At 40.6% G+C, this 12,347-nt stretch overlaps 1 protein-coding gene across 5 annotated transcripts in view; it reads right to left on the bottom strand.

Annotated features, from left to right (window-relative positions):
- Positions 1–267: 267 nt before the first annotated feature.
- LOC106587065 (LARGE xylosyl- and glucuronyltransferase 2) overlaps positions 268–12,347 on the bottom strand; it is a 287,326-nt gene continuing 275,246 nt past the window's right edge. For all 5 annotated transcript variants that reach the window (XM_014174962.2, XM_045708271.1, XM_014174961.2 and 2 more), the window contains 9 exons: positions 11,690–11,861; positions 11,260–11,477; positions 10,272–10,397; positions 9,945–10,100; positions 4,927–5,090; positions 4,413–4,691; positions 3,007–3,153; positions 1,981–2,176; positions 268–1,344 (listed from right to left, as the gene is read on the bottom strand). In XM_014174962.2, coding sequence (XP_014030437.1) covers positions 1,147–1,344; positions 1,981–2,176; positions 3,007–3,153; positions 4,413–4,691; positions 4,927–5,090; positions 9,945–10,100; positions 10,272–10,397; positions 11,260–11,477; positions 11,690–11,861 — 1,656 coding nt within the window. In that variant the 3' untranslated portion in view covers positions 268–1,146. The remainder of the gene's footprint in view (positions 1,345–1,980; positions 2,177–3,006; positions 3,154–4,412; positions 4,692–4,926; positions 5,091–9,944; positions 10,101–10,271; positions 10,398–11,259; positions 11,478–11,689; positions 11,862–12,347) is intronic.

Raw genomic sequence — 12,347 nt, 5'->3', positions numbered from 1 at the left:
GCTACACGCCATCTCATCTGGTTTGGGCTTACTGCTACTGTCATTTGTTTTTCAATAGGACAATGACCCACACACCTCCAAGCTGTGTAAGGGCTATTTGACCAAGAAGGAGAGTGATGGAGTGCTGCATCAGATGACCTGGCCTCCACAATCCTCCGACCTCAACCAAATAGAGATGGTTTGGGATGAGTCCGACCGCAGAGTGAAGGAAAAGCAGCCAACAAGTGGGAATTCCTGTTAGAAAAGCATTCCAGGTGAAGGTGGTTGAGAGAATGCCAAGAGTGCAAAGCTGTCATCAAGACAAAGGGTGACTATTTGAAGAACACTTTTTGGGTTATGACATGATTCCATATGTGTTATTTTATAGTTTATGTCTTCACTATTATTCTACAATGTAGAAAATTGTACAAATAAAGAAAAACCCTTGAATGAGTAGGTGTTCTAAAACCTTTGACTGGTAGTGTATATATGCCATATTTGTTTGTTATTAATTGATAATCATTTACATTGAGAAAAATACTGATGTCATTAAATATCTTATTAAATATAATGGAAAATTATAAGGCTTAAACGTTTCTCCAGTTCGATTGGTCACTCCGAATGTGATTCCGACTCGTCCCCTTGAAGAGACCAGGGAAGATGCAACTTCCTTTTCTTTCAGTTCTGTGTTTCCCAAAATTCCTGTCATTGAGTTCCAGGTCCAGATATCCCATGTGGACGGATTGGTTTGAAATGTATTTTCCTCAGAAAAGGCCCTGATTGTCAGAACAAATCATGATAATCGTCACTTACTCCCAGACTTAAAGCAGTCAACCACTCATCCCTTTCAGAGAAATGTCTTCCCAGTGAGCCCAATATCTTGTGACCACTGTCATGTCTGATCTGTTTGGTTCTTTGTTTTTATTCCAGTTTGGGTCATAACCCATTATAGCATAGTTGGGTGGGTCATCCCAGCCCAAACCATCCCAGAAAGTTTAGCTAACACATCTCCAGAATGTTCTACAAGACTTTAAAGCTATTCAAGCTTAGTAGTGATATTGGCTGATAGTTGCCAGTATTCCGAAACCCCTTTAGACTTGCCAGGGAGCAGCATGGGAGGCGTTGGGGCCCTAGGTATGAAGCCCAGTGGCCCTTGGGAGTCCTGGTTTAGATGTTCCTCTGAGCAGTAAGGTACTTGAGGGCGGCTGCGCCGTACTTCCGGGACAGGTCTTGGTGGAACTCTTCTTTTAGGGTCTGCAGGCAGTATCGGTAACCTGGGCTGGAGCGGAACTTGGAGATGTCGAAGCTGGGTGCGTGTGGCATGTGGATCATGAACGCGTTGGGCAGAACCATCAGGTCGTACTCCTGGGGGGTGGGAAAGGGGGGGAAAATGTATTATTTTATTTGCTTATTGGACATGGTCCGTGTACAATAGACACCACATTTCAGCATTTTAGCTACGTGGCTAATACTCTTCTGCAGTCCCAGCTGTGACTGAAATAATTTAAGACTCGAGAAACAAAGTCACAAACGTTGCTCTTAGGTGCTGAACACTGAAAGGTCACAGCTTGACTTTGATTTGTGGGCAGTTACAATCGCTATTATTCCTGACTTAGCAAAAGCATTACACGTAATATCAGAGGTCTACCGCGAATCACATCTATTCTAATCATTAGCATAACCTTAACTGAATTCCAAAGATGAGTTGAGGTTTTGAATTAAACTTAAATTAAAATGAGTTATTATGTGCAGATTATTTGGGAGTAGAGTCTTTGAGGATAAAATGTGAACAATAACTTTAACGACCATTTTTCTTCTCAACAAGCCATAAACAGATAAGTGTATCCAGACTTTAACTACATCTCTTTGTCTGCCCGTCTTATCTGCTATGGCTGTTTGGTCTACCTAGTGTGTGCAAATGTACTGTGGTGTGATGATGTGTCCTGGAGGAAAATAAATATATTATATTCTAATACCCTACCACTATCCTCCCTACTGTACCTGCGCATCTAGCTCCATGATATGGGAGACCTTGTTCCAGCCAAATCCCACGAAGCGCTGGTCGTACTCAGGACAGTCCCGCTTCACCACCACATAGGGCTCAAAGTCCGCCTCCCACTCCACCTTATAGGGCGTGGTGGCTGTCCGCCACTTGGCGTAGTTGGTAGGAGCATGGCCCTTGGTCCAGACGTGATACCTGGGAAGGCAAGGAGAAAGGTACGTGTACAGATGTGTTAATAATAGTTTTGAACTAGATTGCATACAGTGCATTCGTAAAGTATTCAGAACCCTTGACTTTTTAAACATTTTGTTACATTACAGCCTTATTGTAAAATAGATTAAATCGGGGTTTTTTTCTCATCAATCTACACACAATACCCCGTAACGACAAAGAAAAACAGATTTGGAGAATTTTTGGTATTCAGGCCAAATAGTTCAATCTTGGTTTGTCTGAGAGCCCTTTAGGTGCCTTTTGGCAAACTCCAAGCGGGCTGTCATGTGCCTTTTACTGAGGAGTGGCTTCTGTCGGGCCACTCTACCATAAATGAAGGAAAAGCAGCCAACTAGTGCTCAGAATATGTGGGAACTCTATTGGAAAAGCATTCCAGGTGAAGATGGTTGAGAGAATGCCAAGAGTGTTCAAATCTGACATCAAGGGAAAGGGTGGCCACATTGAAGAATCTCAAATATAAATTCTATTTTGATTTGTTTAACACTTTTTTGGTTAATAATACATGATTCCATATGTGTTATTTCATAGTTTTGATGTCTTCATTATTATTCTACAATGTAGAAATAGTAACAATAAAGAAAAACCCTTGAATGAGTAGGTGTGTCCAAACTTTTGACTGGTACTGCATATATTATAAAATGACTTCAACGTATCAATGTAATCAATGTACTAAATACAGTATCAAAATCAGGATGGATGCTCCAAGTTATGTCATCTATTTCAGAAGGGCCAATCAAACCTCCTGATCAACAAGCCAGATTGTCCAATGGGGTGAGCTGTTAGTGCTGGTGTACCTGAAGGTGTAGAGGGTCCCCATGTCCAGCATGGAGAGCAGCTCAGCTTTGGATTTGGGAAAGGAGAGGCGGTAGCGCAGTGTCTCAAAGGCCGGTACAACCAGAGCTTTCTTAGTGTGGGCCATGTCTAACTGGACCACTGACTTTCTGTGGGGATAAGATAAAGAAACCATTCATTTACAACCAAAACTGTACATCAGCTAGAGCCACATCTGCCACTAGTTGGTTGGAATGCATTGCTGGCAACACCTTAGCTGTGGGTTCGACTCCCACATGGGCCATATATGAACATCATACAAACAGTTGAAGTCAGAGGTTTACATACACCTTAGCCAAATACATTTAAACTCAGTTTAACCACAATTCCTGACATTTAATTCTAGCATAAATTCCCTGTCTTAGGTAAGTTGGATCACCACTTGTGAAATGTCAGAATAATAGTCAATATGGCCAAACAGTTTCATCAGACCAGAGGACATTTCTCCAAAAAGTATGATCTTTGTCCCCATGTGCAGTTGCAAACCGTAGTCTGGCTTTTTTTATGGCAGTTTTGGAGCAGTAGCTTCTTCCTTGCTGAGCTGCCTTTCAGGTTATATCGATATAGGACTCGTTTTACTGTGGATATAGATACTTTTGTACCTGTTTCCTCCAGCATCTTCACATGGTTCTTTGCTGTTGTTGATTGATTGATTTGCACTTTTCGCACCAAAGTACATATCTCTAGGAGACAGAACGCGTCTCCTTCCTGAGCGGTATGACGGCTGCGTGGTCCCATGGTGTTTATACTTGCGTACTATTGTTTGTACAGATGAACGTGGTACCTGCAGGCGTTTAGAAATTGCTCCCAATGATGAACCAGACTTGTGGAGGTCTACAATTTTATTTCTGAAGTCTTGGCTGATTTATTTTGATTTTCCCATGATGTCAAGCAAAGAGACCCTGAGTTTGAAGGTAGGCCTTGAAATACATCCACAGGTACACCTCCAATTGACTCAAATGATGTCAATTAGCTTATCAGAAGCTTGTAAAGCCATGACATCATTTTCTGGAATTTTCCAAGCTGTTTAAAGGAATAGTCAACTTAGTGTATGTAAACTTCTGACCCACTGGAATTGTGATACAATGAATTATAAGTGAAATAATCTGTCTGTAAACAATTGTTGGAAAAATTACTTGTCATGCACAAAGCAGATGTCCCAACCGACTTGCCAAAACTATAGTTTGTTAACATGAAATTTGTGGAGTGGTTGAAAAACGAGTGTATGTAAACTTGCGACTTCAACTGTATGTTGTCTGTAAATTGCTTTGGATTAAAATGGCTGCTAAATGACTATATATCAAAACATCTCAGCCAGTGTTCTGTCTATTTTTATGATGGAACATCTTCAGGAACAACTACAACTCACCTGAGGTAATCATAGAGGCCGTACATGGGCAGGAAGTCCACGTCTGCCAGGAACACATAAGGTGTGTTGGCGTTCCTCAGGGCCACATTTCTCACCAGGTTGACGGGGTAGAACTGGCCCTCCTTGTAAACGATATGGTAGCCCACGTTCTTACGGTTCTTCAGCACCTCGGAGGCCTGGGCGTAACGCAGAAACTGTTGGGCCTCAGCGTCTGACATGTACAGGGCCAGGCTGATAGGTCCTTCCCAGTGCTTAAATATGGCCTCCAGCATCTGTAACCTGAGATAAATAGAGATGTCATAAAATAGAGTATTAGAGATACAGAGATGTATAGTACATAATGATAATAAAAGCAGTGGTGGAAGTAGAGAAGAAAAGGGGGAGGAAAGGGAAGAGGAAGAAGTAGAGAAAAAAGCAAAATACAATCATATTTGTAGAGTTGCACTCCTCATTAGCCATATCGTAATAATGAATTCATGCTCAGGGGGGTCAGAGCTATAAGGTGAGTTTTTACCTGTCCATCGAGAGCTGTGCGACCAGCGTGACATCTGTGTCGTCCCCGGCGGGCGTGTACTCGTACTGCAGAAAGTAGAGGTGCACGCGGTGCACTGTGATTCGCTCCCGCCGAAAGTCATAACACTGGTCGTCTTCATCCAGCTCCTCCAGAGCTCCTTGTAACTGGAGAGGGATGGAAAGAGGGAGGTCAAAATCAATGTTTAGAATGTAAATATTCCCTCTGATAGGCTAACATGGTTTCATGACACCATGCAGTCAGAGGTGACGAGACCATGCAGCTCTGTACACTCTGTTGTATTCTGGCTGGATGTCCATGGGTATCATAGTATAGTGAATAAAGGTATGGTGAATATTAAAACCTCCTTGAGGTGTTAGGGAGTGGTTTGTTAAATGTTATACCATGGGTGGTTCTAATCTTGAATGCTGATTGGTTAAAGCCGAATTCCAGACGGTGTCTATTTCACAAGTTACCACCGGCTAAATCTATGATGTTAAAATGCCTATTTACTCTGTTCCATCTGGCTGCGCCAGCGACTGTCTCATCAGCCCAGCTAGGCAATTTATGAACTTGATCTTCACTATAAAAAGCATCTAAACATTATCTCACATTTCTTTTAGACTAACATTTAGTTTTCAACAGTGGAGATTTGTGTAGAGCTTGCTGTCTGTCTCTCCAACATTTGCAACATTGTTTCAATATTCAAAATCGATCTCCAGCTGTCCCATAGTAATGGACATGTTGCGAGTCAGTACGAGACAGACAGGCAGGCAGCGCTTCTCAGCCAGTCGTAATCCTGAATCAGCTGGCATAGTTTTTGGGGATCTATACAAAGAAATGTCAATAGAAAGAAGGTTAAACTAATGGAAGTGTAGCTAGTTCACAGTCTTTCCAGCTTCAGTTTGAAGTGATTGTGTTAGCTGTGTTGTTGGCTAGCTCCTCTGATCAACAGTGTCCTGACAAAAGAGCACAATTTCTATGCCAGATGAAATCGCTCCTCATTATGAAGTGAATCTACAAAAAAGTTAATTGATGCCTATTAATCCTTCTGCCATGCAAACTTATTTTAGTCATGTGCTTTTAAGAGTGACTACACAGAAATTTAAATATTTGGGAATTTGGGTCACAAACAACAAGATCTCTACAAAGCCAATTTCCCTCCCTTGATACTCTGCTTGAAACAGGATCTTGAACACTGGGATTTACTTTCTCTTTCTCTGGGCGGAATAGTTAACATTGTTAAAATTAATGTATTAAGTTTTTATAGTTATTTCAATGTATTTCTTATCTTTCTGACAAAATCTTTTATCTCCATAGATAAACTGATATCTGCTTTTATCTGGAACAAGAAAAACCCTTGGATACGTAAGAGCGTATTGCAGAGATCTCATTCCCAGGGTGGTCTAGCACTTACGAACTTTCAATACTATTAGTGGGCAGCTAATATAAGAATCATTCTATATTGGATGACAGAAATCCCTGATGTTACAGGCCTGAAACGGTTGATCTTGGAGATCTCATCCTGTGGCCCCACCTCCTTAGCTGCCTTACTCTGCTCAAGACTTGCATTAGCTGAGCTTGTTTCCTAATACACGAAAAACCGTATTGCGAAACATTCTCTAAAAATCTGGAAACAGTTCAGGCGATCGTTTGGTCTCAGTGAATTTTCAACTTCTGCCCCATTATTAAACAACCGTACATTATCTCCATCATTATTAGACCGTGCGTTTCATATCTGGTCTGGAAAAGAGATCTCCTCACTGAACGACTTGTACATTGATATGGATTTTGCATCTTTTGAACAGTTAGTACAAAAAATAAATATTCTGAGATCCCATTTCTTTAGATATCTGCAATTGTGTAGTTTTGTCTCTTCATACTCTAGTCACTTGCCATCACGCCCATCTACCTCCCTTCTAGATTCTCTTTTTAAAGTGAACCATTATATCAAAGGGGGCATACACTTGACCTATAATTTATTAAATTCGCACAATCTGGATTCCATGAACTCTCTTAAAAACCACCTATATGGGTTCGGTGTTCGGTTCGGTTTTAATAAACCAATTAGGCACATTTGGGAAGTCTTGATACAACATTTTGAACAGATATGCAATTGTGCATTGCATCAGTCTAAAACATTTTTTTTAACATTTTTAGTCATTTAGCAGACGCTCTTATCCAGAGCGACTTACAGTAGTGAATGCATACATTTCATAAAAAAAATTCCCGTACTGGTCCCCCGTGGGAATCGAACCCACAACCCTGGCGTTGCAAACACCATGCTCTACCAACTGAGCCACAAAACGTTGCATATACACTGCTACCATCTAGTGGTCAACATTTAAATTGTGCCTGGGCTGGAATAATACATTATGGCCTTTCTCTTGTATTTCAAAGATGATGGTAAAATAAATACATATTTTTTCTTTACTTTATTACACGTTTTGGACATGTCCGAAATGGAGAGATTTCTGGATATCATTTATTTTTTTTACATTTTCTAATATACTGGAGAGACCTACAGAACCTTCTACCTTTATTGCATTATTTGGAGTGGCACCACAGGAGGCCCCTCTAAACAGTTCTTTGGGCAACATGTACTACTCTTCTAGCTAGACGTCTTATACTGTTTAAGTGGAAATTTCAAAGGAAGTTATGCAACATCTCAAGCTAGAGAAAATATGTTACTCCGTTATGGGATCTGCAATAACATTTTATAATATAACTTTTTTACTAATTTTACAACCCCATTAACAAATTTTACAACTCCATTTACAACTCCATTTTACAGCTCCATTAACAATCCAGAAGTTGTATAATTATTTTTTTATTTTTTTAACTTGTTCTTATAATATCTTTTTTTACTGATTAATTATATCACTCATTGTATATCATGCCTGCTTTAAGTCTCATTGTTATGGATGTATCCAAATAAATGTCACTAGAAAACAGCTTAAACACATGCAAATGAAGCTACTTTGTTGTTATTCTGGCTGCACTGGTTGACATGACTGCAAGTTAGCCTTAGTTGGCTAGCTAGCAAGCAAAGGATAAGAACGTTGCCAGCCAGTACAGCAATAGAACATTTAAAATTAACGACTGGGTCACGTCCATAGATACAAAACAAAAGGACTGAACGACTTGGTTGCGTCTCTGACAACTGAACCGATAGAACGAACGACGGGCGGCTTGGGCGGCTTCGGTAGTAACCCTAGATTTGTGTCAGGACTGTATCTTGTGGAAGGATGAAATAGTATCAATAAATTAATCAAAATATTTTTTTAAATTCAAATATGTGACTCGTTTCAGGAAACTAGGCGTATGTCGCGGGACACTACTTCACAGGAGAGCCATTTGAACGTAAACCTTTTTAATCAAAATCAATTTTTTTGGCAGAAATGCCTTCTGGCACATGTGAATTTTCATGTGCCTTAATAACAGACTTGTATGCCGTCTGTAAATGCAAATACAATTATTCAATTATGAGCCTAGTTGGTTTAGCCACAGAAAAAGTAAGCAACCTTCTCGCTAGCCATGACTGGCTGAGATAATAAGTGGGCTGGAAATGCTGAGAGATGAGTTCGGATTGGTCTGCCATATAGCACGCTTCTGTCTATTTGAGCTGGTCAGTATTTGTAGGTAATCCTGTCAAACGCAGCTTTTTTTATGTCTCGCGTAGTAGAACTGCATAAGTGTTGCTCTCCACTTTCTGGAGGACCGAGTTTTGAAATCAGAGTTTGATAGCTAAGGAGCTGGAGAAAACGGCTGTCTCCGGATTACATCTTTAAATTAAAGGCAACCATGGCATCTGTGACAGGGAGAGGTGTCCATCCATGATGTATATGGGTAAGATAGTTTAGCTAGGTACATTTTCAGATATTACACATTTCTAATTTTGACAGAAAGTAGTTTTCATTTCAAGTTAAATTGTACTTTTTGCTAGCCAGCTATCGTTAGCTGGCTGGCTCGCTAGCTAAAGTTACGTGTATGATCTTATTATTCGTATCTCAGAGCCATTTCCTTTGCTAGTTAAAGCCTAATGTTAGCTAGCTAACATTGAACCTGGTTAGTTAGCTTCCTGCAGATTCATGCAGGGTAGTAATGTCATGACTTGGGATTATGGTTCATTGTTTAGCTAGCTACATGTCTTAACATAAGACTCCCCTATGCAAGTAATGATTTCAATAGAAAGTCACCGTGACAACTGTTGATAGACGTAGCTGGTAAATTCAGCTATCTACTCCGCTTTCAGAACACTCTCGTCTGTGTGCCAGAGTGCAGAATAACTGACGAATTTATGAACGCTCAACACCGGTTGAATATGGCCGGTGTCAGTAAACATTGGCAAAAAAGTGCAAATTGTTGCCAGCAGCACAGTTGCAGTCAACAACACTCTTGATAACATAACAACAGCCTAACCAGCTCTGCTAGGGTGAGTAAAATGGTGAGGGAGTTGTTCTCTCATTTGTGTCTAGAAGTAGCTAGCCAACATTAGCCTGTTAGCTTGGGTGCTTGACTGTTTTTGTTAGGACAGAACGCTCTGATCAAACCTTAAAGAGATGGGTGGGGCTAAAGTTTAAGAGGGTGTGAATGATACTGAATGGGTGTAGACAAAGAAGAGCTCTCCTGTAGGTACCAAAACATTCAAAACCCATTTTCTCGAAAGTGAGGTTACAAGTTTCAAAGCAGAATTACTTTCCCATTGTTCAACAAATACAGTGTATGATATACCATTTTGTAGCTCTGTGTCTCTGCTTTATTCCAATGTAAAAAAAAAAAAACGCAATTTCAAATTTTGGTACATAAGACAGAATCAAGGCGGTCGGTCACATATGTCAATCATTATTTGCATACGTTGGTAACCCTTTGTATAAAAGTGCTAACGCACTCGAAGCCAGTGTTTGGAGGATATATTGGCATGGTTTGCCGCAACACCCATGCCAATATACCCTCCAAACACCGGCTTCAAGGGCATTATCACGTAATTATGGTTAAAGTTATGGTAATGTTCTACTCACCCGAACGCTCTCTGAGGTGGCCTGGCTGGGGCAGCCAAACAGCTCTCGTCTCAGTAGGTTCCCATCGTACTCAAGGAAGGTAAGGTAGAGGTTCCTGAAGAACTCCACATGCTTGTTCTTCACACGAAGTTTCTTAGGAGAGTTCCAATGGATCACCTGACATGGGACATGAACATATTACAGTACCATGGTGACCAGTAGCCAGATGACTAGATGCAGTACATTCATAAGGAAAGAATTTAGGGATTTTGCTATATTTGTGTGTGTGTGCTTGCGTGTGTGTGTGTGTGTATGCGAGTGTGTGTATATTTCACTGCATAGCCCTACCTTGAGGTCAGACACCTCTGTGTAGCACTGTTCGGAGCGTGTGTGGTCAGACAGCTGAACGTTCCAGAAGCAGGGCAGCTGATGCACTAGGACTGGGTTCTGCTTAATGAAAGCATTAAAGATGTCCTGCACACAAGATTACCCACTCACATTAAAGACCCGTGTAATACACTCCTAGAAAAAAGGGTTCTGAAAGGGTTCCAGGTTGAACTCTTTTTGGTTCCATGTACTGTAGAACCCTCTGTGTAAAGGGTCCTACATGGAACTCAAAAGGGTTATTCAAAGGGTTCCCCTATGGGGACAGCTGAAGAACCCTTTTAGTTTCTAGATAGCACATTTTTTTCTAGAGTGTATTATACCCACTCATTTTAACATTAAGATCATATAGAACTCTGGCACACAATAGTAAACATTCACATTGACACATCCGCCAAATGTTCATTAGAGATGTCCTACACACTTACATTACCATCTGCCTCATACACAGTATGCTTTGAGGCATAAGATTACCCTACTATATATCATGGTTCCGCAACTTTTTTTGCCAGGGGGTGGTTTTATTTGGACCCCAACATTTTTATATATATATTTTTTTATTGTTAGACATAAAAGACTGTAAAAACACCAGGAAATCAGCTCCAAGTAATTTTTATTCAAGACATCTGTTCCCAAATATTCCCACGCATAATAGAGAGACACGTGATCGAATACAAATGTGAGCAAGGTTTGAAATGATTATGTTTTAGTCAAACATATCTGTTTGGGCTTCTTGCGGTCAATTTGCGGTCTACAAATTATTTGTAAATATGTTCCGGCCCTCTGACAATTCATTCAAGGAAAAAAAAAACAGCCCTCTGCTGAATCTAGTTGATGATTCCTGCCCTATATTAACATATGTTATGTATTTAATGATCTAAAGAGTATTTAATAATATTCTGAATAAAGATAATAGACTAGAATAGAATTTTATAAAATTGAATAAACAGACCTGGTCCGCCAGCGAGGTACTGAGCATGCTCATTAACTCTCTCTCGGCGGTCAGCCTCCACATCTGCTCCCAGCCAATCCGTCGCAGCCTCTCCAGGTAGAGCAGGATGACCCCAGTGTTGAAGCCTCGTCCCAGGGCGGGCCAGGGTTTGTGGTTCTTCCACAGGTTCCCCAGGTACCAGTCACTCTGGTTCTCCACCAGACCTATCACCTGCTTGTCTGCAATCACAGCATCACCAATCATAATTTTTCCAGATTTTAAAATGCTGATTATCATTCGTAATGAGGTGGAGTCTTCAACATATAGACCGTTTTTGAACTACTAGATTATCAAATGGTATTTTTGTCCTCTAGGGATTTTAATCACTCAACCAATTAATTAATTATTCAATCAATCAACCAGAAATGTTTATCAAGGTCAAAGATCGTACCAGTGAACTTCCTGAAGATGGCCCAGAGCTCAGCGATGTCGGTGGCGAAGGTGATGTCCGTATCCAGGACGATGACCTTTGTGAGGTCAGAGGGCAGCGCTTTGGTTAGGGTCAGCTTCATCAGGCCGTAGATACCTGAGTAGTGCTTGTTAGGTATCCATGACACCTCCGACTGGAAGAGAGGAGAAGATGGAGAGAGAAAGCAAGAGTGAGGTTGAAGAAATTTAGACCTCACAGAAAAATTTTGATTTCAAAAGAAAAGGGAATATAAAGTTGCAAGGTATGAAAAATAATGTAGTTAGAAGCAACACCACTGTGGCTCTTTGTCAGGTGTGTAAGGGTATTCGCCTTCCTTTAAATAGCTAACTTGCGCAGACACCCATTTGTTTCCTAAGATCCCTTTAGTATAAAAGACCCTTTAAACCAGAGGTGAACCAATTGGAACATTACTACTGTTTACTCTATAGCATCAATCTTGAAAAATATAATCTGTTTTTATACCCAGGATACCCAATGAATACTGAAACCTGCACAACTTTTGGCATGCAATCTGGGCAACCATGTCTGATTATTAATTCCTCTTGATTCTGCAGAACGGGATCTGCATAAGTGAATCATTTGCAAATATAATCAGCTCAGAAGATGCAGTGTTTCCTTC

This window comes from Salmo salar, chromosome ssa26 (genome assembly GCF_905237065.1).
Source record: "Salmo salar chromosome ssa26, Ssal_v3.1, whole genome shotgun sequence".
In the NCBI taxonomy this organism is placed as follows: Eukaryota; Metazoa; Chordata; class Actinopteri; order Salmoniformes; family Salmonidae; genus Salmo; species Salmo salar.
This window is presented reverse-complemented; position numbering and strand designations above follow the sequence as displayed.